We start from the raw sequence: 22,946 nt of genomic DNA on the forward strand, positions 1-22,946 counted from the left end.
AGCTTCATACATTTACCAGTGGGGTAGTTACTGACATATTTTATGTTGTAGAAAAAAATCTTAACCCTAGAACTTATTTCAGGAGTCTAACCAAAAACACGTCCGAAACACAGTTGACTTCAAGACGAGGGAGCAGGAAGTGCTAAAAGGCTATATCTTTCTCCGGGTTTTAGGACTCATTCCTCGACCACTTTATTCTAGTGGGGAGATAATTCATCCATTAGTGGTTGCATTGGAGTCAAAGTATGAATGCAGTATGAATGCAGTGGACAAGTGAGTGATAGTGAAATTGGTCCTTTTGCTACAGATGAAGCCAGAGATGGAGTACTCACTTCACCCTGCTTTTCAGGCGTGCCTCAGTGGAGTGGATTTACATGTAGTGCCACTGTCCATCCATTCCCATGTTCATACCCATGCCACCTATCGGCCCTGGAAGGAGGAGTTGAAACAAAAGCAACAAGATGACGGACTACTCAGAACCCTGTTGAGGCCATTATTCAGCTGTAACAGTATACTACCGTATGCATTTAGTCATTATAGTTTGTAACCAGGCTGACCACAAGCAGAAGATAATAGATGTTGCCTTTGACAGTTTGATACATGTACGAGCGATTGCTTACCTCCAGGTCTGAGACCCATGTGCTGCTGCCCATCAAGAACAAAGCCTCCCATTGGCTGGCCATCTGGACTGTAGGCGTTACCCTGACTCACTGTGAGAGGAGAAGCAAGACTGTTGAGTGAGCAAAGCCTCCTCCACTTTCTGTACCGCCTCCTTCATACTATCCATACTCCAAAGTTCATATTATTACAATTATCTCTTGTATCATTCTTTATTTAACTCTAGTAGCCACTCTGTAGCTGCAGTGGATTCAACATTATATCATTAAGACAACTCGGTTGTACACAAATACACATTTTACAACACTTGATGGACTGCATCTTTACCTGTTCTGTTGGACTGGTCGATCATAGGTTGGACTATTCTCCTCCTTGCGTTGATAAACCTGTGAAAAGAAAAACAGTATAACTATGCTGAGCAGGTGAACGAGTCTCAGGTGGAAACAAAAAAAAGTCAGCATACCTACATTTGGAACGCACATGATTAAATACTGTGAGCTTAAGGGTTCTGGGTCTTTACAGTATCCCACCAATTCACTTTGCTAATATGTCATAACCCTGTTCCCAAAGAATATATTTTTGGTGATAATTACAAGTTGAATTTACTAGGGGCCCTACGTAAGTACACTCTGAGATATAATAGTACCCATATTACAGCCTTAAACTCTCTATGTACAGCTTTTGTTGAAGGAATCAGATCATCAGTAAAGGTCAGCTGAACCATCTAATATTTCTGAAAATAAGACATTCAAAATAAGTTTCACATTCGATCACATCAAATATTTTAACAGTCCCTTTTGTTCTTTTTGGCACACCCTGCTTAGTCGGATATTGGTCTTATTGTAAAAAGAATATCTGGCGTTTACAAAAACTGTACATTTTATTGGGCAGCATTTGAAGAACTCGACCCCACTGTGTGTCTCCAGGGATGTGAGTAGTAATCGACTTCATTCCTATCGACATAATCTGGGGCATTAGGAGAAAGTGCTCCCTTAAAAAATGTATTGATTTGGGTTAAGCCTTATAGCCTTAGGCTGTGATGAGGCTAACTGCTTTGCCAATGTTATGCCATCGATACAGTCACCAACAGACAGGAGGCAGGGTGCATGCTGGGACCTGTTTTGGAGAGAGTCTTCACTGAAGCCAGTGGTTGCTTTCAGTAGTGTAAAAGAGCTGATAGACTTAAAAAGCAAACTCTTCGGTAGATTTTGACAAAGGATTAGAGCGGCACAAAAATATCATCTCAAGTTGTATGGATTTACCAGTTGTTCACTTGAAGGATGGTGAGGCCTGTGTCTTGTGCTAGCTGCTTTTTCTGTTCCTCTGAGGGGTACGGGTGCTGTGGGACACACACATATAGAACTTTTAATAATTGAAAATCAACAAACGTCTCCATTAACCAATGAGGATGCGGCTTGCATTCATCCAGGTGTGAATACTCCCACTCAGGAAGAGCGGTATTATTCTGTACCAGTCTGTATCGTGCACAGGTACTCCTGAAGTTCACAATTTGGCTCTGGAGAAACAGACGCTGGGCACGGTTTGGCCCCCCGAACACTTCATGCAAAAAGCGCGTGCCATTGTGTGACAGTATTTGACATTATTTGACATTGCTTGACAAACGATCGGGTGGGATATAAAGAGGCACAATGGTGGCTTTTGTTCGGGGCCCCGATAAGGTTAGGCCCCCTGTCGCCCTCCAACCCCTCCCCGCCCGGCTTCATGTCCCTGTCCTCCGGCCCTGATCCCATGGCTTCTGGCTCTATGTGGGAGTGTGTGTGTGTGTGTGTGTGTGTGTGTGTGTGTGTGTGTGTGTGTGTGTGTGTGTGTGTGTGTGTGTGTGTGTGTGTGTGCGTGTGTGTGTGTGTGTGTGTGTGTGTGTGTGTGTGTGCGTGCGTGTGTGTGTGTGTGGGCAGTGGGAGGAGGGCGGCAGATGGTAGACAGAGGTGATCCCTGTACTGGGAGTAGGGTCGTGGGCCAGTCCCCATTCTGCTGCTGTCAGGCCAGCAGCCGCCTCCTGTGGTCATCGGTGAAGGATGAGCTTCCAAGCACTTCATTTTTAAACCGCCTTTCAGGCTAAGTGCACACACACAACACACAAACACACACACACACACACACACACACACACACACACACACACACACACACACACACACACACACACACACACACACACACACACACACACACACACACACACACACACACACACACACACACACACACACACACACACACACACACACACACACACACACACACACACACACACACACACACACACACACACATACATACAGACATGCATATATATCAATACACTTGCATATGCAGACACTCATTATCGTGCATTCATACACGCCAAAGCACACATATGCATATAACAAAAGCAAGAAAAGGTGTTCAAATAGACACACACGTGCGTACACACTAATGTTAGCTATAAACACACGCATAATGTGATGAGTGTATTCTGGAGCAAATCAAAAAATGGCCCCGAGCTCAGCAGCTGACAGATTACTGGGAACTCCTCCCTCAAGTCAGAGGTCCAAACAACGGAATGAAAATATTCCCTAAAACATTTAAAGACACACTATTACTTTCCTAAAAGTGAGCTTTAGATCTTCAGTCTTTAATACTGAGTTTTTAATTCTTTCATATGTTGCTCGTTTATCGTTGAACATCAAACATACTGTATATTCTGAGCCTTGAAAGTCAAAAAGCAAGAAGATAATGAAAGCTACAGTAGTTCTTAGTCCTACCAACTCCTAGCACACTGGGCGCTCATTGGTCTCATCCTGTCGCATGTTGATGACATGTCAGTAAGCACAACAGCTGCACATGCACACGTGTCTGGTCCTTCTGTATCCTTCTCGAGCCGCGCTCAGATCTCTGACGCATCAGGATGGATGACTCACATGTATACACAATAACACCAGGGTCTGTTTAAACGGCAGCACGTGTTCAATATACAACACTGTCTTCCAGCTGTCACACACACACACACACACACACACACACACACACACACACACACACACACACACACACACACACACACACACACACACACACACACACACACACACACACACACACACACACACACACACACACACACACACACACACACACACACACACACACACACACACACACACACACACACACACACACACACACACACACACTCACAGGTGTCAAACATGAAACCTCATGAGCACATACAACATAATGCTGTTAGGAAAATACTGCAATCAAAATTTGGTAAATTTTTTTCTCAAGATGCCGCCAGAGACCTCGTCTGACGTTTGATGGTAAAACCAGTAACAACACGCATGTAATCGTGTTTAATCAACTGAGCGGCATCCAAAACAAATCTGGTATGTCCTCCATGTTCTATCTAGATGCATGACTGTTACAGAAAAACAACCAATTACATCTTTGATCTGAAGTGAGAAAACAATGGCGTTTCAGCTGACTCTGATACCACACTTGTGACCTCGAGGGGATCCCAGGTTTGCTCCCCAAACTCTTTGGCATCAATCCTTTAATGTGGATAAATGCAGGGTTGCATGGAAACCAACAGTTACGACGGGGCTAATGGGCCGGTAATGAATAATATAATGAATCGAAACCTTTCACAGCTGCTTTCTCTATAGCTTCCTCAGAAGGGGATCTGTTAAGGGTCTTCAGAATGGACAACAAAGGCAGGAGGCTACGGCTAAAGGTGGACAGAAACAGCCCCCAACGGCCGTCCAACTGCGGGCCTCACACTGCAACGTCTGACAAAACATAATCCCGCTCTTTTCACACCCTCAACGACTGATGAATGCTTGATCGCTTGGGTGTTGCAATGGGCCTTTCAGGGGCCAAAGTCCCCGTGCACACTTTTCATAGACACATCCTGCCATGGCAAACACTTGTGCTTAACAAATTAGGCCTGAAAGGGAATGGGGAACAGAGAGGGGATAATTCAATTATCCCCCTTTTTCATCTGGAAAATCTAAAGGTGGGTTTTGGAAAGGAAAGGATTACTCCGAGTACAGGACCTGTATGGGCCTTTTACCAACCAAACAACTGAGGGGTTATAACACATCTAAAGCGGGACAGATAGAACACTGATGGGGCCGTGACGGTTGTATCTTTTGGACTTTGGATAAAGGGTAGCGCTCCCCTCTTTGCGTCTTGCTCCCCTCATCTACTGAATCAAAGGCTTCTGATGTTGATTTCTGTTCAAACCGTACACCGGTATTCCTCAAAGGACCGGTGGTTGTAAGTTTGTCTTCGTTCTATTACAAGATTATGCAATTCAAGAAATCCAACCGTGGCTTATTCTTGGCTGATGGAGATGCTAAGTCGAGACAACATTTCTAGCATTTAGTTGAACCAATTCAGATACAAAATGTTGTTGACATTTCTAAGAGGCGATAGCCAGATGTAGCGTGTATAGGACAGTGATTTACACAAGGGACTGGGGTACATTCCCTTACCGTGAGGTGCTGGAAGAGCCACGCTCTCATTATATTTGTGGCTACTTTGGGGAAGATGCCTCGTTTCTTCTGCCGCTTCTTGTCCTGGTCATCCTCGTCTCCCGTGCCCGGAGATGCCAGGCTGTTGTCGAGGGCGTCTCCTGGGATCAGAGAGAAGAGGAGTCACATTATGAGGAAGCTTTCATTCGGCCCTGTCGCCTTCATCCTCCTCCACAAAGCGTGCTGAGGAAAGGGCAGAGGAAGATTGCACGGCAGCACAAGACTCTTCCTCTCACCTCCTCTTGACTCCCCGGCCATCGGATAATGAAGAGGAGTTTGTAGTGTGAGAGCTCAATAAAACCCTGAGCTATTAATTCAATCTGAGCCACGCGTTTGACATGAGGTAATGACTGCGGGAGCTGCGCGCCTGACATGAAATAATGAACGTCCAAAGTCTGACTCAGTGCTATGTACTGATATTTTTACGTGACCTTTGTTTGAAACAAGAATACTCATTACCTTAAAAGGAAGGACAAACAAAGCCTGTGATGAAATACTAATCAAACCTTGTGCTATTTGATATCAGAAGCAAGGAGTTCATTTGAGTTACTAAGGCAGAATAGAGTGGGGGGTGGGTTCCCATGTGTGTATTGCCCCCCCGCCCCGACCCCAGACTGACAACATCAGTTTTGGATTTCATCCCGGGCTTCCGATCCTGCCATTAGCAGCATCCCTGTTTGATTTCAGCCAGATCGAGGCTTCCTTTAAACTCAGACTTCCGCCCCTGCAAGCTAACGCTCTCCCTCTCGCAGCACGGGGCGCTCCGCTCCCGCTCCCTCTCCACCATTAATTGTGCATCAGCCGAGATGATTTACTTTTAACAGTGGTGGTTATTTTTCTTGCCCTCGAGGCAGAGAAGCCTTGAAAGCTTGCCTGGAGGGCATGTGAATAATGCATCTGAGAGACTCCTCCCCCGAGGCGGGACAGGAACCCTACTTTTCTTAAGATTTGCCCTAGCATGTCTTTTTGTTTTTGGAGATGCATCAATCAAACGCGCCTATATGAGCCATATTCATGCATAAATATTTCAGCTAATGAATATTGACATTAAAAAGGATGAGTTCTCGGGTCGTGGGCTCTGGGGGTGGTGGGAGTTTTGACCGATGGTAACCAGCTTGAAGTCCCGGACAGGGTACAGGGTTTACGGTTCCTCTGTCCCCTAGTGTGTTCTGTCCTCCACCTCTTCTAGCCTGTGGATAGTCTTTCTGGGCAAATGTTCCCTTAGGTAAGTTAGAGATCAACAATAGGGATGTCAACTTCGTAAACACTTCACTATTGACTTACATCAATGCTAGCTAGCATTAACATTGACCGAGCTAGATCAATGTAGAGAAACACAGACATTGCAACTCACAAAGATAGCAACTTTAAAATGTAGATATTAGTTTAAACACTATGTCAAACGTGATTGACATATCAATACTTTTAAATTGAATTAACCACCACACTTTTTTTCAAAACCTTTTTCATAAAATTCACGAGATAATCAGTTAGCATCTAGCATGATTCTAGCTAGCATCTCGAGTTCAAGAGTAAAAGACCACTTGCATTCTAAATTGAGCTATAGGCCTACTAGTATAGTCTTTGTTCATCTTGATCACACAAAGACAAAGTTCATGGTTACACAAAGGATCATAAAAAGTAAAGGATGGGAAGAAAGAAAGAGAAGATGAAACAGAACTTGCTCAGCCTAATTATATCTGAGGAAGGCACGCTGTCCTCCCCTCCAACCCCCACCCTCGACACCCCACCCTGGTCCACCTCCTCTCCTCTCTTCATCCCTCTTTCTTCTGCTCCAGAGAGGGGAGAGCCGCAGGGCAGATCCTCCGCTACACTAATCGCTACTGACTGTTCCCCGGCAACTCGGCCAATCTAACCAGTGTGTGACGGTGCAGTCTCAAAGTCATACACCCGTGCAAGTGTCCCCTGCCCCCCTTCTCCCCTGCCCCCCTCTTCTCTCTCGAAACCCCCCCACCCCCACCTCCCACTCCACCATGCCTGCCAGTGTCTGCACAGTAGGTGAAGGGGGGGGGGGGGGGGGGAGATGGAGGGCATTACCGCAGGGATGGCTGGAGTATTGCCCCGGGGCTATGAAGAAAACACGCACACAAAAACAGCACCTCGAGATATGAAGGGTCTGCCTACTCGTCCAGCCTCTGCTGCTCATATACCTCTTTTCTAGTCTCGAGCATTCCATCTCAGTGTTAATACTTGTTTCCTTTTTTTGCCATTTGATATTATAAACACTACAGAAATCTACGTCTTCATTTTGCTTGATTTCGATAAAGAATCTCTTACTCAATTAAACATTGTGGCTTTTTGAGCTATGTAAAGTCTTTGCCTAGGGGCTGATGATGATGATGTACAGGTCTGACTTCACCATCAGCAAGCTAACGTCTTTAAACTGTGCAATTTAGCATTTATTGATACCAATACACTGCTGTAAATATTGTAATATACCTGTTGTAGTGCAATACTATACATATCTTTGTTTTATTGTATTTTTAGTGCATGCTATTCTTATTTAAGTTCTTATTTTACATAAATACCTTTTATGATGAATTGTATAATAAATATAAAAAATAAAAACAATTATTCCAAAATGGAACAACTGTCACGAAAAACCAACTTCTCCCGGGATTAATAAAGTATTCTCATTCTGATACATAAAGAGACTATAATATATATGTTTGTATCTTTTAGTAAGCTATTTATTACATAGTATGTGTGTCTTCAATTGATGTTTCTTTTTCAAATGTTCAAGAAAATGAAAATCTATGAATGCACATGCAGGGATGAATGTGTTGCATACTCTTGACATTTGAAACGGTTTCATTTCCTCTCTCGTCTCCTCTCCACTCTGTGCTCTGTTGGTGCTGGCTGAGGTATCGGTGGATGAAGCGTCCGTAAGACGGAGTGCGGAGCGGCTAGCCGAACTGATTGCGGCTCTCCGCTGCATCAGTGATGCAAAGCCAGCGCAGCCTGTCTAATGAGCTCAGCGGGGCATGATCCATCATCAGTGACACCTCGGGGCTCCTCCCCTTATTAGACATGATACACAGCTCTGAATGGAGCAGCCTGGAAGGGTTCCAAGACAGGAGGAATCCTCTGTTTGAGAAACATGACGATAAGACGCAGCTGATGGGAAGATGCAACTCTTTAAAGCAAGCGGATGATGCTGGCATATTTAATTTATAAATCCAATACAAATTGAATCTATTTGCATTTGTCATTTAGAGATGTATCACACTTAAGGGCATTATTGGGCAAGTATCATAAAGACAAGGATTTATATAAATATATGGGAAAATCTAATTTGGGCATACACAGTAATTGTACAGCGGACGACAGGTCATGAATTTGATTCTTTGGAGAAAAACTGACTCCCTGTTTAGTTTTTCTATGTAACAAAACATTCATAATTGGGTTTGAAAGGATTGGTTAAAATAGACAAATTACTTGAATCTGTATCCCTAACCTAACCCTAACCCTAACCCTAACCCTAACACAGAAGTACGTATGTGATGTTTTTTTATTTTTTTTTAATTTTTTTTAATTTATTTATAGAAGGACCATGCATACAAAAACATTCATCTCAGCAAATTGAAGAGATGCAATATGCCAGATTATAGCTAATAGCTCATTTCCATCTGTGGTCCTCAGACAGGTTGACGTTGATGTTGATGTTGACGGCATTGAAAACCCTAACCCTGCACAAATGAAATTCCATCCCCATCCAATGCATTGGAGTTAAAACAATACATATCGCTAAAAATGTACTAAAAAGATACCCTCAAATAATGGTGAAGACCAAACAAGCCTATCAGACATCAGACTTTAAGTCAAATACAGCTATTTATCCTTTGTTTTCTGTGGGAGCATTCACAACAATGTGCACATTTCTTTCCCTTTACACCCAGCATTCATCCCTTTCTCTTCGCTCCCTTTTGAAACATTTCTGACATCCTCAGCATGACAGATGCTAAAGGGACATTAGCCCGCGGTGTCAGTGGAGCTGTGATGTCATCGGCATGTCAGCACCTCCACCTCCCCACATTCCTGCCCCTGACCGCGCGGGCTCTGGATGTGACACAAAGATGCAACACATCCTGTTCCTCACATCTCATTTCTCAACGCGAATGTGCAGGATATTTCCGAGTCACTCCCACTGCCTTTTGTTTTATTTGGGTCTTTGTGATGGACATCTCCAGCCCCCCCCTGTTCTCCCCCCTTCCACACATTCCTTGAAGAGCTCTGCCCCCTTTTGCTGTGGTCAACAGCCGTCACCCTGGGGGTTGAGCTATCAAAGAGAGCCCTCTCTGCATATCACACAGCTTACAAGGCAACAACCAGAACCTGTGAGCTTCAGAGGAGCCTCAGCCCAAACCACCAGCAACACATCGAGGATCCTCTACTTGTGGTTAGCCGGGCTGGGAGCCACATCACCACCACTGAAGTGTTCCCTAATGACAGTGGCTTTTAAAAGGTTGCATCAGACCATGGGAGCATTACTGACAGGCCACTCGAACAAACTCGACAATGACTTCCTGTGCTCTGTCGGAGTGACATTACATTTGTAACTTTAATAATGATTTTGGATGAAGCCTTTTGAGGACATCGTGATCATGACTGTTGTTTGTGATGGCCCACGTGAAGCTTGACGACCATCCAACTTCTTCGAATTTACACAACGGCACACTATTTCCTGCACTGGCAATTCAATTGGATCCGATTTGTTTTATTGCAGTTTGGTGAAATATGAATCAGATTTGATCGAAATAGCAATATGGAATAGTGCAGTATTCAACTCACGACTCACGACTTTTTGTCGCTGCTTTTAATTGAACTATTCATATTTTAGACTGCACTGTAACTTTTATCCATGTATTTTTCCTTTTAATGTTTATTTTATTAGCTTTTCTTTTTTAATGCTTAATGTCTTTAGCACTTTGAATTGCCTTGCGTTGAAAAGTGCTATATAAATAAACTTGCCTTGCCTCACAGGAAGCATTTGTCAAAAGCCTTAGTGTTTAAATAGCCTTTTTGAATAAAGTGTGTGGAGCCGTAGAGATATCCTGGCATGTATTTGTGTTTGGTACAGATGTTACTAAAGATCAAACCACAATCATGTAATATAAAACTATGATAGTAACTACTTACTAAACAGTATTGCAACATCACTCAAAAATAATCGCCATTAGTTTGTTTCTCCAAATGTTTAAGCACTAATATGAATGCAATTTCGTGAAAATGTCAATGCTTTACTGTAACTTCCTATACTACATTTCATTATATTTAAATATTTGTATTCCATTTTATTTATTTCATTCTAACATGGAGCAACTGTCCCAACACCCAACTTCCTCAGCGGTTAATAAACTACTCTGCTTCAGAATCCTTCAAAGCATCAAACTCCCCTAAACATGTGATGATCTCCAGATGACCTCTATCAATAGAGGCCATCTACCTGCTCCAAATGAGATTAGCACGGCACGCCTCTAACTGTCCTGTTTGGGCCTTTCAGGGTGTGTGTGTGTGTGTGTGTGTGTGTGTGTGCGTGTGTGTGTGTGTTCCCCGGCATGAGAATAGACTGGAAACAAGGCAGAGAGGCCCGGGGAGAAGCAGCAGGTAGCATGCAGCAGATCCTGGAGCAGCAACCACAGCTCTGATCATTCTGCCTTCTTCTCTCCCTTTGTTCCTCATACATAAAGTACTCTGTCCTTACATCCCTTCAGGGGGCCTTCTGCACTCCCATCCCCTATGCATTCTCCCGCAGGTCAAAAGGGCAGAGACCTTGGGTTTTCCCCCTCTGTTGTTTAGAAGAAGCCCAAAGGAAAGAAGCTATTCACCCTGTGGCCTTTCTCGCCTCGCCTCAACATACACATCCTGGAAACTGAATAGTTGGATTAAGATTTACCAAAACTAACATGTCAAATTCTGAGGGTGACTTGAGTTGAGTTGGGAAGGTTGGATCGTTTTCAAAAGATCCCTTTCGGATGTCTCTTAATCCTGAGTTTCTCTTGTCTTGCAAAGCATCCTCCTATTGTTCTCTGCAATGCTCTGCGCCTTGATGCCTGATGGGCACAGGGTGGAAAGTTGCTTCTATCCAGTTGCTTCTAGTCCATTCTATTTTTACTGCGCCCAAAGGGGAGAAAAACAAAAACAAGCCATAAAACCCTTATAGCCTCCAATTAGCACATCAGAAATCACATTAAGCGCAGGAACAGCCGGGCGACCCAAGGAGGAGCGGGCTGATGCTATCCCAGGGACGGTCTTCATCAGCGCTAACTGACCTGTCATTGAGACCATGCCATTGTAGCCACAATTGCATGTTAAAATCAACATGAATAGACCTGTTGATGTTTTTATTACGTCAAAGTATAAATCATGTTCTTACTGTCAACACATCCCATTAAAAAAGACAGATTGTTTCGTAATCAAGAGGTTTCAGAATGAGAGGTGTGATAAATCAAATCATGACCAAATAAAAGTTAGAAACGATTTAGAAGAATTACCAGGATTACACTTTAGGGAGAGTAGGGAATCTTTTGTGCATTTTTGTCCATGTGTTGCTGTAGAAAGTACATTTGAAAGCAATGAATCTAAAATCACGTTTTTTTACCAGCTTTTACGAAGGAATTGGTATTTACAATGTAAATGTTTTCCTATATGATACAATGTTGCTTGGACTCCTAACCTTGCATACGAATATATAAATGCCTTTCTGTCCTGATTGGTAGAAGTTATCTTGATACTTCTTTACTTTCTCTTAGCGGTAGCACTCAAAGCCTATTGGTATATACAGAAGAAAGACATGTATAACATATACAATATACAGCTTCCTTTGAAAAACAAAATGCCTAGTCATTTCCTGAGGCAACGGCAGTCTTCAGCAAACAGGAAGACATGTATCAGCGACTTCTTTCAGCTGCAGATTGACGCATGTCAGGGTTACAGTAAGACTAAAGCCCTGCCTGGCTTCCGATGATCTGTGTCTATCAATGCAATCAAGATAAAGTGATTAAGTGAAATGAGTGCATGACCTTTCTTGAAAAGGACCCCCCCCAGTCTCAGAGAGAGGTCACAGGAAAGTCAAAGCTTTGATATGAAAGAGGACGCAGGAGGCTCTTACCGAGTTCACTGGTGTTGTCCCCGCTCTGAGAGACGTGTCCCCCGCTGGACGGACCCGGGGTGCCCACAGAGGGCGTGGAGTGGGCGTCATCCATGTCTCTCCAGGACGCTGGGTTCTGAGGTCAGGAAGAGGTCCGCACACCAGGGGACAGGAGATAAGGAAACAGGGGAGAAGAAGAGAGGACAGGGGGAACAAGATGAGGAAGGTCCATTAGGGTCCAGTATGAGGTCCATTATGCGGTTTCCCAAAGACACAAATACAGCTGCTTGATTAGCATGGACTGAAGACACAGAAATGTTGACTTCAATTAAATGTATTATGTCAACAAATGTCACATAACTGTATAAGGTTAGTTGAAAGCAATAATGTGAAGTTTACATACAAATAATGTAAGTTCAACTTAATATTATTCCTTTCAACTAACCTGATACAGTTTTGTGAAATGTGTAGGAAATTGGTCAAAAATCGAAGACATTACCATTCTGTTGCAAAATGAGCTTCAAATGTAGTTTCCGAAAGAGAATCAGCAAGTCTTTAGAGGATGGTAAACCTGCAGCATGTGCACCCTTCGGAGTCTGGATGTGTCTGTGACCTGAGTCGGGGACAGACCCTGTATTTATTGTGCCGATGGGCCTGGCCACTCAGACAGGCTGAGCCCAAACCAAACAGCAGATCTGCCTCTTCAGCCTCTCTCCGTCAGCTGTTTGCCGGATGGTGATCAGATGAAGAGCTCGGCAGATGACAACAAGAAGCGCGGGGACAATGGCGCAGTGTGAACGAGGCCTCTCAATGATGGCCCCTCTTTTCTTACCCGGCCACCCAATAATTACAACTCCTAAGTACACACAGCTACTCAAAGAGGCGCCATGTGTTTCCACGTTTATCAAGCTAATGAAGGTCTTATTTCTCAACACCCCATCTGTTAAAATCCAATTAACAGAAATGGAAAGTAGTGTACTGCCGGGATCTGAATGTGTATAAGATTCATTCACAAATGAAGATAATTCTACCAAAGAATAGTGTTAACTATACAGTGGCAAATGTCCTCTCTTTGTTATCCAGCACACTCTCTGTAAAGACATCAGCAAACTAGAGATAGTAAATGTACTAATGATAGTATACACAGGCTTTATCTTTTTTTCCAAACATGGCAAATATTGTGATTAGAGGTATGTTTTTATGTGAGCAAAATCCCGACTCAAACTGGGTGGGATTACACATTATTAATCTGCCATGTATGAAAACTATGTTAGAACTGGTTTATACTGTTCTTAATGATTAATAAAGTGTTTACAACCTAATTCATAACCTAATTATAAACCCTTTATGAATCCTTTATAAGCGTAGTCTTATTGTAAAGTGGTACCCATATTTCTTGTAACCAGGAAATGGTTGAAATGTATATTTTTCAAATATTGAAACACGGGCCAAAAAAGTGTTGAATTAATAATCATTTCATCTGTCAGGTGTATTTATTTTATACCAATATAAACTAACTTTGTACACAGTGCAGTTTCTTTTGATTCTGTTGTTTTCTAAAAAATAATTACGCCCTCAATTAGTTTCTTACTTGTTTACAATTGGAAACCTACACACAGTTACGGCTGGACTTCTGATTTGAGGAAATGACATTTGCAGACTCAAGAGAGTAAATGTTTCAATTGGGATTTTTTGCTGGGATGGAAAAGTGAACAATCAGCTCTTTCAGGCCAAATGAGCCTTTGCCGTGACGACGGGTAGCACCTGGCCAGGCCATCACACGCATCATCAAATGTCGCTTTTACACACAACCATACCTGTAACCTGAAACACGCTGCTCTAGCCCTTGTGAATGATTAGCAGATTGTGGTACACTTAACGTTAGCATGCATGTACGTTACACAGATGTGTGTGCATGTCTTTGGACCCAGAGGAGAGCGGCGGCACGTCCATTATGCAACAGCCGTTAGGAGGAAGGCACTACAGCAGGAGTGTCCCGTCACATCAACTGGTGGCCTCACACACACACACACACACACACACACACGCACGCACACACACACGCACACACACGCGCGCACGCGCGCACGCACACACGCGCACGCACGCACGCACACACACACACACACACACACACCATGTATACATCACTTCAGGGGACATTACATTGACTTACATGCATTTCCTGGAGACTTATCCTAACCTTAACCATAACCAACACATGCCTAACCCTAACCCTAAACCTAACCCTAACCCTAACCCTAACCCTAACCCTTAACCTTAACCTAACCAAGTCTTCACCCTAAAATTATTGATCCCCCTCATGGGGACCTCCAATTTGTCCCCATAAGGGAGGCGAGTCCCCACACGTGACTATGTAAACAGATTTAGGTCCCCCCAAGTATAGTAATGCTAGGACACACACACACACACACACACACGCACGCACGCACGCACACACACACACACACACACACGTAAAACATGTGCACGGTGTGTGGCTGCTTGATGCATTCTGAAGAACAAAGAAAATGCATGTTGCTGAAATAACCAAAGTCCATGCTGACGCTTCCACTAAAGCTCCAGACTTTATTTTGTATCTTGTTTAATTCAAAAGAGTCTAAAACAGCCTTTCAGCCAGGGTTTTATAGCCTCTTTTCTGGCACGTAACATAGCGCTACTGTAGGTTTCATAATTCTCTTGTTTTTTTATTCTATTTTCAAGACATCTGTAAGTAGCGTTGACATTCATTTTACAGAAAATATAGCTTTTTTCAAGTGTTACACTTATTATCCCCATCCTGAATATTTAAAAAAGGATTAAGATGAACTAAAACACATTACTCCATTCAAAACTGTAGAACCAGAGCTCAGATTACAGTCTATCATCTATGGTGGGATTTCCCTTCAAAAGGGAATGATTCTAGAACCGCTATCCGACATGAAACATTAAATATAAAGTTTGAAGTTTTCAGTGTGAGTTATAGCATTGTGCCGAACACTGCTGATGCTGCACTGTAACTCACAATCACTTCAACATCTGAATTTGGTTCTTTGAACACAGGTGCCAAAAGTAGGAAGGACTGTTGCCCACAGCGGGGGGGCCGCCTGACAAAGAGCCCCCGCACTGTCGCTATAATAATCCTATTGGCTGAGAGGGGACTGAAGCCCAACAGCAAACGCAGCACTTGCAGCTGCACTTTGTGCTATATATACAACAATCATCATCAACAACATCATCACCATCATCATCATCATCATCATCATCATCATCATCATCATCATCATCATCATCATCATCATCATCATCATCATCATCATCATCATCATCATCATCATCATCATCAATTGTGTCTACCTTATAAATCAATAGACAAATAAAGTTGCAACACCTCATTCAAATAGGATTCAAACCACATCTGTACTGCTCCCGTGTGCTGGGGCTCAGTCCCTGCTGTGACGGATGCAGGTTTGAATCCAGCTTAAGGCTAAACTGGCCCAAAATAATCGTGAACAAAATAAATCTCAACTGTCCATATTATGATTCTTTTGAACAGAGCTGAGATCTCCGGCTAAGGCTCTGCACAGCACTTGGTTTCATTAAAGCCACCAAGACCACCCAACCCAACAACTGCACCCTGTTTCATTACAATGATCAGATATTGTAATAGGTTCAAATACCTTTTGGTGTAAGGGTAAATATTTAATTCTAAAAATAGATGCTTCAGGAGATTAAAAAATAAAAAGGCAGAAGGAAATGCTCGAGTTGAGAAATGCATTGGTCGACAGCGAGTCTCAAGCCTTTTGCTTTATGACCTCCGAACATGAAGCAATGTCTTCTTGCACCAGAACAGGGGCTTTTCACAATTTGTAGAATCTGAATCTCTCTTTGAGGCCTGGAGCATTTAAACCGTGATGTAAGCGAGTTAAAGCAGAATATTATTCAATGTGGCAAAGCATCCCCAAATTGCTCACAAGTAGTCATGATAACATTTTAGTAAGGACCACTTTGCGATCAGAAGAAGGCCCGATGCAAAACAAAAAATCCTCTTCTGCTTCTCAAGACCTGCTACGAGAGAGCGCAGTGAAGTAGCCTGACACTTTGTATGCATGCTGGGCAGGCAGGTTGACTCACATGTTCTGCGAGGTTGGTGGAGGACCCGGAGAGGTCGTCAAAGTCAGACTTGCAGACGTCCCGGTCCTCTATGACCAGGTCGATGGGCATCTTGCCTTTCAGGCAGCTGATGTACCGGTGGCAGAAGTTATCGCAGAGCTCATGCACCTGCAACATCCAGTGTTCATTTAGATTCTCAGTCTGAGCATCAGGACCATTCAATATGATATGCAATGATATGATTACATATGGCACTATTTTCATTTATAAAGCTTAACCAATAGCCTGTATACCTTCTCTAGTTCCAGGAGATGAAACCGTAAGACTTGAATGGCTTGAATCATCTGAAAAAATAAGGAAAACATTTTTTAAATGAAACTCCAGAAGAAAATGAGATGATAACACAATGAGAAATGCTATGAGAGAGGTGCCTGGGGCGCCACGATACTTACGAGTGTGTGCAATACCAGCATCATGTAAATATGATTTGGTTTTAAAAAACCTGTGGCAAATTAAGATATGATGAGGTTGCCTTGAGCCAGTCTGTGAAGTCCAGACCAACACATAACAGGAGGATGACACGTGAAAGAAAGAAAGAAAAGGAAGTGCTCACCAAGTTATCCAGCTCTGGATTCGAAGAGAATAAAGGTTTCTCTGCGCGGATCTGAAGAAAGTAAATAAATAAAATGCGTCAGTTGGTGTCTTTTATACTGATTTACTTTTTAGATTCACCATCATTTTCAAGGCTTCATTATCATTTCCACATTAGATACAGTGTAGATGGAAAATAGATAAAATAGTGCAAGACAATGTTTTGAGATGTGCAAGTAAATAGAAATGCAATAGATCCATATCCAAGTAAATGAAATATGGTGTAAATAAATAATTTGGAGGTGTTTCTTGCGTATTTGCGCACTTGGCCCCGATAAGTGTCGTCTCCTACCTGTTTTGCAAACACAGCTATGTCTTCATTGAAGGAGTCCGAGGAGCACACGTCCCCCCCCGCGACCCCCGGCTCTCGGGGCGTGCAGGTCGCCAGCTCGCACTTCTCGAACACCAGAGCCAGCAGCGGGAACAGAGGGTGTCTGCAGCAGAAACACAGGCCGTTAGTTAGTCTGCAGCCATTGTGAGGCCTGAACTATCGCCTACTGTACAACAAAGCTGCGCAGATAACAGCTCACATTGCGCTGGGGTTCGCAATAGAACAGCGCTTTGCAAACTGAAACACACATGTGTATTCCTTCTTAACTCAAGAGGAGAAATGCAGCGCTGATACGGGAGGTTATATCTCATTTGTTTCCAATGCAAACAACCTCTTCAGATATTACAGTTTGTCTATGCCACTATTGGTATTTTGTCTCGTTTTATGCAGTGAAAATAATGATATAATTACAACAGGAAAGAAAAGTATTTGACAATTCATTTTAATGAAAACAAATTACTTAAATATAAAAAATACGGGAAAAACTAAAATGTTAACGCGGAATGTTTGGCTTTCTGTGCCTATTTAATTATATAAATCCAACATGTGCAATTGTTAAGTTTCTCTCATAATAAAAATAAACACATACAATAATAATAACAATAAATAATACAAATAATAATAATAATAATAATAATAAAATATAAATAATAATAATGTGTCCATACCCGTAGATTTGGTCCTTGTCTCTCTTCAGTGCGTCGTTCACGGCGCTGCCCATGCTGCTGGGCATGATGTTGTGCGGCGCGTGGGCTCCGTAGTGCTGGGTCGGGTGGGGGGGCGGCCCGTGGTTCAGGTGGTGGACCTGGGGCAGCGGGCGAGGGGCGTGCGGGTCTCCGTACATGGAGGCCGGGACCCCGACTCCATCCATGGCGCCTCCGTAGTGAGCCAGCTCATCGTACTGGGGTGAGAGTGGGAGATGACATGATGTGACCGAAGAGGTAAAACAATAACAACGGTAACAGCGTGGATCATTTTATTATTAAATGTGTGTATTACATCGTTAAAGGCATTGCATTTGGGTTTCATGAAAACACGTGAAAATATGAGTAGGCTATTGGGTGAGCCACTTGCTTAAGGAGCTTTGTTTGCATCAACTATACATTAAACGATGCCCGTGTTCAAAACATTTGATAAAATAAAAATGCACCAATATAGGATTTACCCTTTGCGCCATCTCCAGACGATCAGAAAAGTTTGGTGTTGATGAAATAGATGACTTTTAAAATCCAAGCGGGAGTTATAATCCTGCCCTGTTCTGTAGAAAATCAATAACGCTTGAAATCAGAGCAAAGTGCTCACAAACAGCATTTGTCCTCGCGTCACGAGTGCCAAAAGGCGCACTGGGAAAGTGGCACGCTGCTGCCCTGGTCCTTCAACGGGAGGATCAGAGCTAATCTGTCAGATGTGTTTGATGTTAGTTCCGAGCATCAGTTGTCTCTGTCACAGGAATGCTGGCGGTCCGCGGCTCAGTCCTCTGATCAGTGCGCTCTCGTGTCCATGTCTCTGCGCGACACGCTCTCTGTCCGCGGCTTGGAGAGGGAGCTGCTTATAGCCCGCGCTGATCTGCAGGACGCGCTGATGACGGAGCGTGGAGGAGAAGGGTGGGCGCAACCAGTCCCTGGCAAGTTACTGTGTCTTTAAAGGGGGACTTCCGGTCATTACTTTCAAAATAAACCCGGACGAAGGTATTGATTCTGTATAGGAAAGATACATGTTGATCGGATTCATCAGGGAATCAACATGTTGTATTCATCCCGGTGGAAAGTGGGTTTTGTGACGTCATTTGAGAATAATAGATAGTGAAACATAAGGAGTAATGTGTCATAAAAAGACCAAAACATAAAGATATATGAGAAGGTAAGTCAGAATGTTTCATAAGAAAATACAAATAAAATCACAAGGAATTAAAGAAACTCAATAAAAAAGATAACAAATAAATAAAGATGTGAACAAAAACAATAGAGTTGAAGTAAAAATATAAAAGGAAGAACAAGAACAAGAAGAACATTGATCCCTTATGAAAACTGTTTAAACACTATGCATTTGAAAGAGAGACACAATGTTTCAGTGTAATTGTATCCACCATGCTCTTCATGCCATCAAGTCAAATGATTTCACGTGTAGAGTAGGGGTTAGAGTTATCTTGACTGACATCCGGTTCCAGGGATCAGACCATCAGACCCTGATCCTGTAATATGCATTCAAAAAGCTAGAATGTGCAGTGTCTGTTTGGACTGCATGTATCCTTTTCTGATGGCAACCCCAACTAAATGAAAAGGACCAAAGTGCTGTTATGCAGTAGGTATTGATTCTGTAGGAAATGGTTGATTGATCCATTATTTGGAAAATAATTTGTGCTCAACATTAACACCGACACTTTTCTAAAGCATTTAAAGATTTTGAATTAAAAATGTTTCCTTCCTTCCGATTATTCATCGGCTTGAGGTGATTTTATGAGTTCATATGCAGTGTCAAAGCATTTGCAACACTTCAAACTGGCTAACTGTCACAGTGATGTCAGGTGTCAGGTGTCAGTCAGGTGGTTAAGTTAGTGTGCAGCGTATCGAACCTTCAGAATGATGGTCACTTGGGCAAACAAGTCATTCAGCCCCTCTTCGTGGTTACGTAACATGTCACTTAAATAATCTATTTTTTTATTTTTTTTTCTTATCAAGCTCCACATTTGTGGAATCAGCTTCCAGTTTGTGTTCGGGCGGCAGACACCCTATCCGTTTTTAAGAGTGCGCTTAAGACCTTCCTTTTTGATAAAGCTTATAGTTAGGGCTGATTAGATTCAGCCCCTAGTTTTGCTGATATAGGCTTAGTTTGTCGGGGGACATCTTACTTCTTCCTTCTCTCTGTCTATACCTGTGTACTCTCATGTTCCCATTAACCCAGCTTCCCCACATGTCTCTCTTTTTGGTGTCTATATACGCCGGGATCCGGAGTCATGGATGATCCTGCGGTCCTGTGTCTTGGATCGCGAGCCCTGGATGGATATCCTGGTGGATTCATCTTCCTATTATACACACATGCATTTCCAAACATCTGGACTACCTATGTTGCAAATGTATTATCTTTTCAATGTACACATGGCATCTATTGCACGTCTGTCCGTCCTGGGAGAGGGATCCCTCCTCTGTTGCTCTCCCTGAGGTTTCTCTCATGTTCCCTTTAAACTGTGGGTTTTCTTCGGAAGTTTTTCCTTGTACGATGCGAGGGTCTAAGGACAGAGGGTCTAAGGACAGAGGGTCTAAGGACAGAGGGTGTCGTATTGTCATACTGATATTCTGTACACACTGTGAAGACCACTGAGACAAATGTAACATTTGTGATATTGGGCTATATAAATAAACATTGATTGATTGGTTGATTGGTTGATTGATTGATTGAATGCAATTTCTATCAGGGCGATGTCTTCACGGAGACAGTTATTCTCTTCTTGAGTAACTCCCTGCTGGACCATCTCTCCGTAAGACCCAGAGGGTGGTGAAAACTGCACAGAACATCACCAGGACTGAGCTGCCATCCATGGAGGACCTCTACTCCCAGCGGCTCAGGAAGAAAGCCCTCCGGATTATAAAAGACCCCCATCACCCCAGCCACACACTGTTCAGTCTGCTGCCGTCTGGCAGGCGGTACCGCAGCATCCGGACTAAAACCACCAGACTCAGAGACCGTTTCATCCCACAGGCCATACAGGTGATAACACCTGAGCTTGCACATATTTTCATTCAAATCTAGGTCTCTTAATTGCACTGTTGAGGAACCTGTTTCTCATTCATTGTTTAATCACCGCTAACCGGAATGCTTTTATGAGGTTGGTCCTTCCAAAGACTAAATAACAAGGACAAGCTGAGATGTTGACTTAACGTTAAATGTATTATGTCAACACATTTCAAATAACTGTATTAGGTTATTGGTAAAAGTAATAATATTTAGTTGAACCTAATAATATAACTTAATATTATTGCTTTCAACTAACCTAATAAAGTTCTGTTGACATAATACATTTAATTAAAGTCAATGTTTCATTGTACTTTCTGCATAGTATTCATATAAACTGATCACCTCATTAAGGCTTTAGCGAATGATAGCTTATTTTGATATGAAAAGTTGGGACTTCAAACTTCTACACATTACCAGGTCGCTCACCTCGCGGAGGGGGCCTCACCTCGCGGAGGGGGCCTCACCTCGCGGAGGGGGCCTCACCTCGCGGAGGGGGCCGCACGTAGCGGAGGGGGCCGCACGTAGCGGAGGGGGCCGCACCTCGCGGAGGGGGCCTCACCTCGCGGAGGGGGCCGCACGTACCAGAGGGGGCCGCACGTAGCGGAGGGGGCCTCAACTCGCGGAGGGGGCCTCAACTCGCGGAGGGGGCCTCAACTCGCGGAGGGGGCCTCACCTCGCGGAGGGGGCCTCAACTCGCGGAGGGGGCCTCACCTCGCGGAGGGGGCCTCAACTCGCGGAGGGGGCCTCAACTCGCGGAGGGGGCCTCAACTCGCGGAGGGGGCCTCACCTCGCGGAGGGGGCCTCAACTCGCGGAGGGGGCCTCACCTCGCGGAGGGGGCCTCAACTCGCGGAGGGGGCCTCAACTCGCGGAGGGGGCCTCACCTCGCGGAGGGGGCCGCACCTCGCGGAGGGGGCCGCACCTGTGCGTTTATGCGCCGCCATTAGGGTGGTGCGGCATGGTTTAGCCGCTGAACACAACACACTCTCACTCCCTAAGCGTCCAATAGCGACGTTTGGTCAGTGTCCGTGGCGTCCAATTGTGACGCTCCTAGGCTCCTTCAGCGTCATAAAGAGACGCAAATAGCTTTCAACTGATTGCAATGTATTCCCATCTGCGTCGGGATTTGACGCTCATGGAAGCACGGCATTCATTTATGTCGGCTGCCCTTAAAGGTAATGTGAGCGTCCATTCCCAGGAGTAAAGGATGGCAGAAGACACTACACTACCCAGAATCCCCAGCTATCGTTTGGACTACACCATGTGCTCTTGACAAACCCCGTGATAGTCCTCAAGCTCTGTGATTGGAGAGTGTGCTCCGAGGGTTACCGAGCCTCGAACAACACTTGAAATGGGATGGAACCACGGCAGACTGTCCAAAACTGGATTTGAACGGGTCCACCGCGTCCCCCCTCCCCCACCCCGTCCCCAGAACTACACATGCTGGCTATTCTGTTTCGCAACATGTTCTCTATGGCACGTCTCTACTGGGAGTTGTAGTTTTAAAAGACGTTTTCGTATTTCCCATAATAAGAAGTTGCCAGTATTAAACTGTGTACATCCCTGGAGGTTTAGGGGACAGGAAACACTCACATTTAAAACATATAATTAATAAATGGGTGAAAATTGCTTGTGCCCATTATGGGCAGTATTACTATATATACCCACATGCCAGCTAAGGTCAGAAGAGCTTTATTTAACAGCTGGTCTTATGTGTGTGACCCCTGTGATAACATTACATTACATTAATTGATAAGCCTGAAACATGCACTTGTCAAGGTTCAGAGGCACATTTTGCAAATATGGCAGTAGCCATCGATCAGCTTAAGATAAGATATACTTTATTCAATCAATCAA

The 22,946-nt window shown here is 43.8% G+C and overlaps 1 protein-coding gene across 4 annotated transcripts; it reads right to left on the reverse strand.

Moving 5' to 3' along the window:
• Positions 1–340: 340 nt before the first annotated feature.
• Positions 341–18,536, reverse strand: meis2b (Meis homeobox 2b). Of its 4 annotated transcripts, XM_034076470.1 has the most exons (13): positions 18,525–18,536; positions 18,028–18,260; positions 17,321–17,462; positions 16,991–17,041; positions 16,671–16,721; positions 16,399–16,545; position 14,832; positions 12,286–12,393; positions 5,115–5,254; positions 1,881–1,957; positions 946–1,004; positions 621–710; positions 341–429 (listed from the first exon to the last, which is right to left on the reverse strand). In XM_034076470.1, exons 1-13 carry the CDS (start codon positions 18,534–18,536, stop codon positions 371–373), a joined length of 1,170 nt encoding a protein of 389 aa, XP_033932361.1. In that variant the 3' UTR covers positions 341–370. The 4 variants fall into 4 exon arrangements, with proteins under 4 accessions (XP_033932361.1, XP_033932360.1, XP_033932359.1 ...); XM_034076469.1 differs by lacking the exon at position 14,832 and having other exon boundaries at positions 12,286–12,400; positions 16,408–16,545; XM_034076468.1 differs by lacking the exon at position 14,832 and having other exon boundaries at positions 12,286–12,400.
• Between the last annotated feature and the right edge of the window lie 4,410 nt (positions 18,537–22,946).

Source organism: Pseudochaenichthys georgianus, chromosome 24 (genome assembly GCF_902827115.2).
Source record: "Pseudochaenichthys georgianus chromosome 24, fPseGeo1.2, whole genome shotgun sequence".
NCBI classification, from domain to species: Eukaryota; Metazoa; Chordata; class Actinopteri; order Perciformes; family Channichthyidae; genus Pseudochaenichthys; species Pseudochaenichthys georgianus.

Bases quoted from the DNA above. Each gene is read 5' to 3' on its own strand.
- meis2b (XM_034076467.1), bottom strand. The intron at 17,463-18,027 runs GTATGGACACAT...TTTCTGCTGCAG, and splicing joins GACAAGGACCAAATCTACGG to ACACCCTCTGTTCCCGCTGC. The intron at 430-620 runs GTAAGCAATCGC...TCCTCCTTCCAG, and splicing joins CATGGGTCTCAGACCTGGAG to GGCCGATAGGTGGCATGGGT.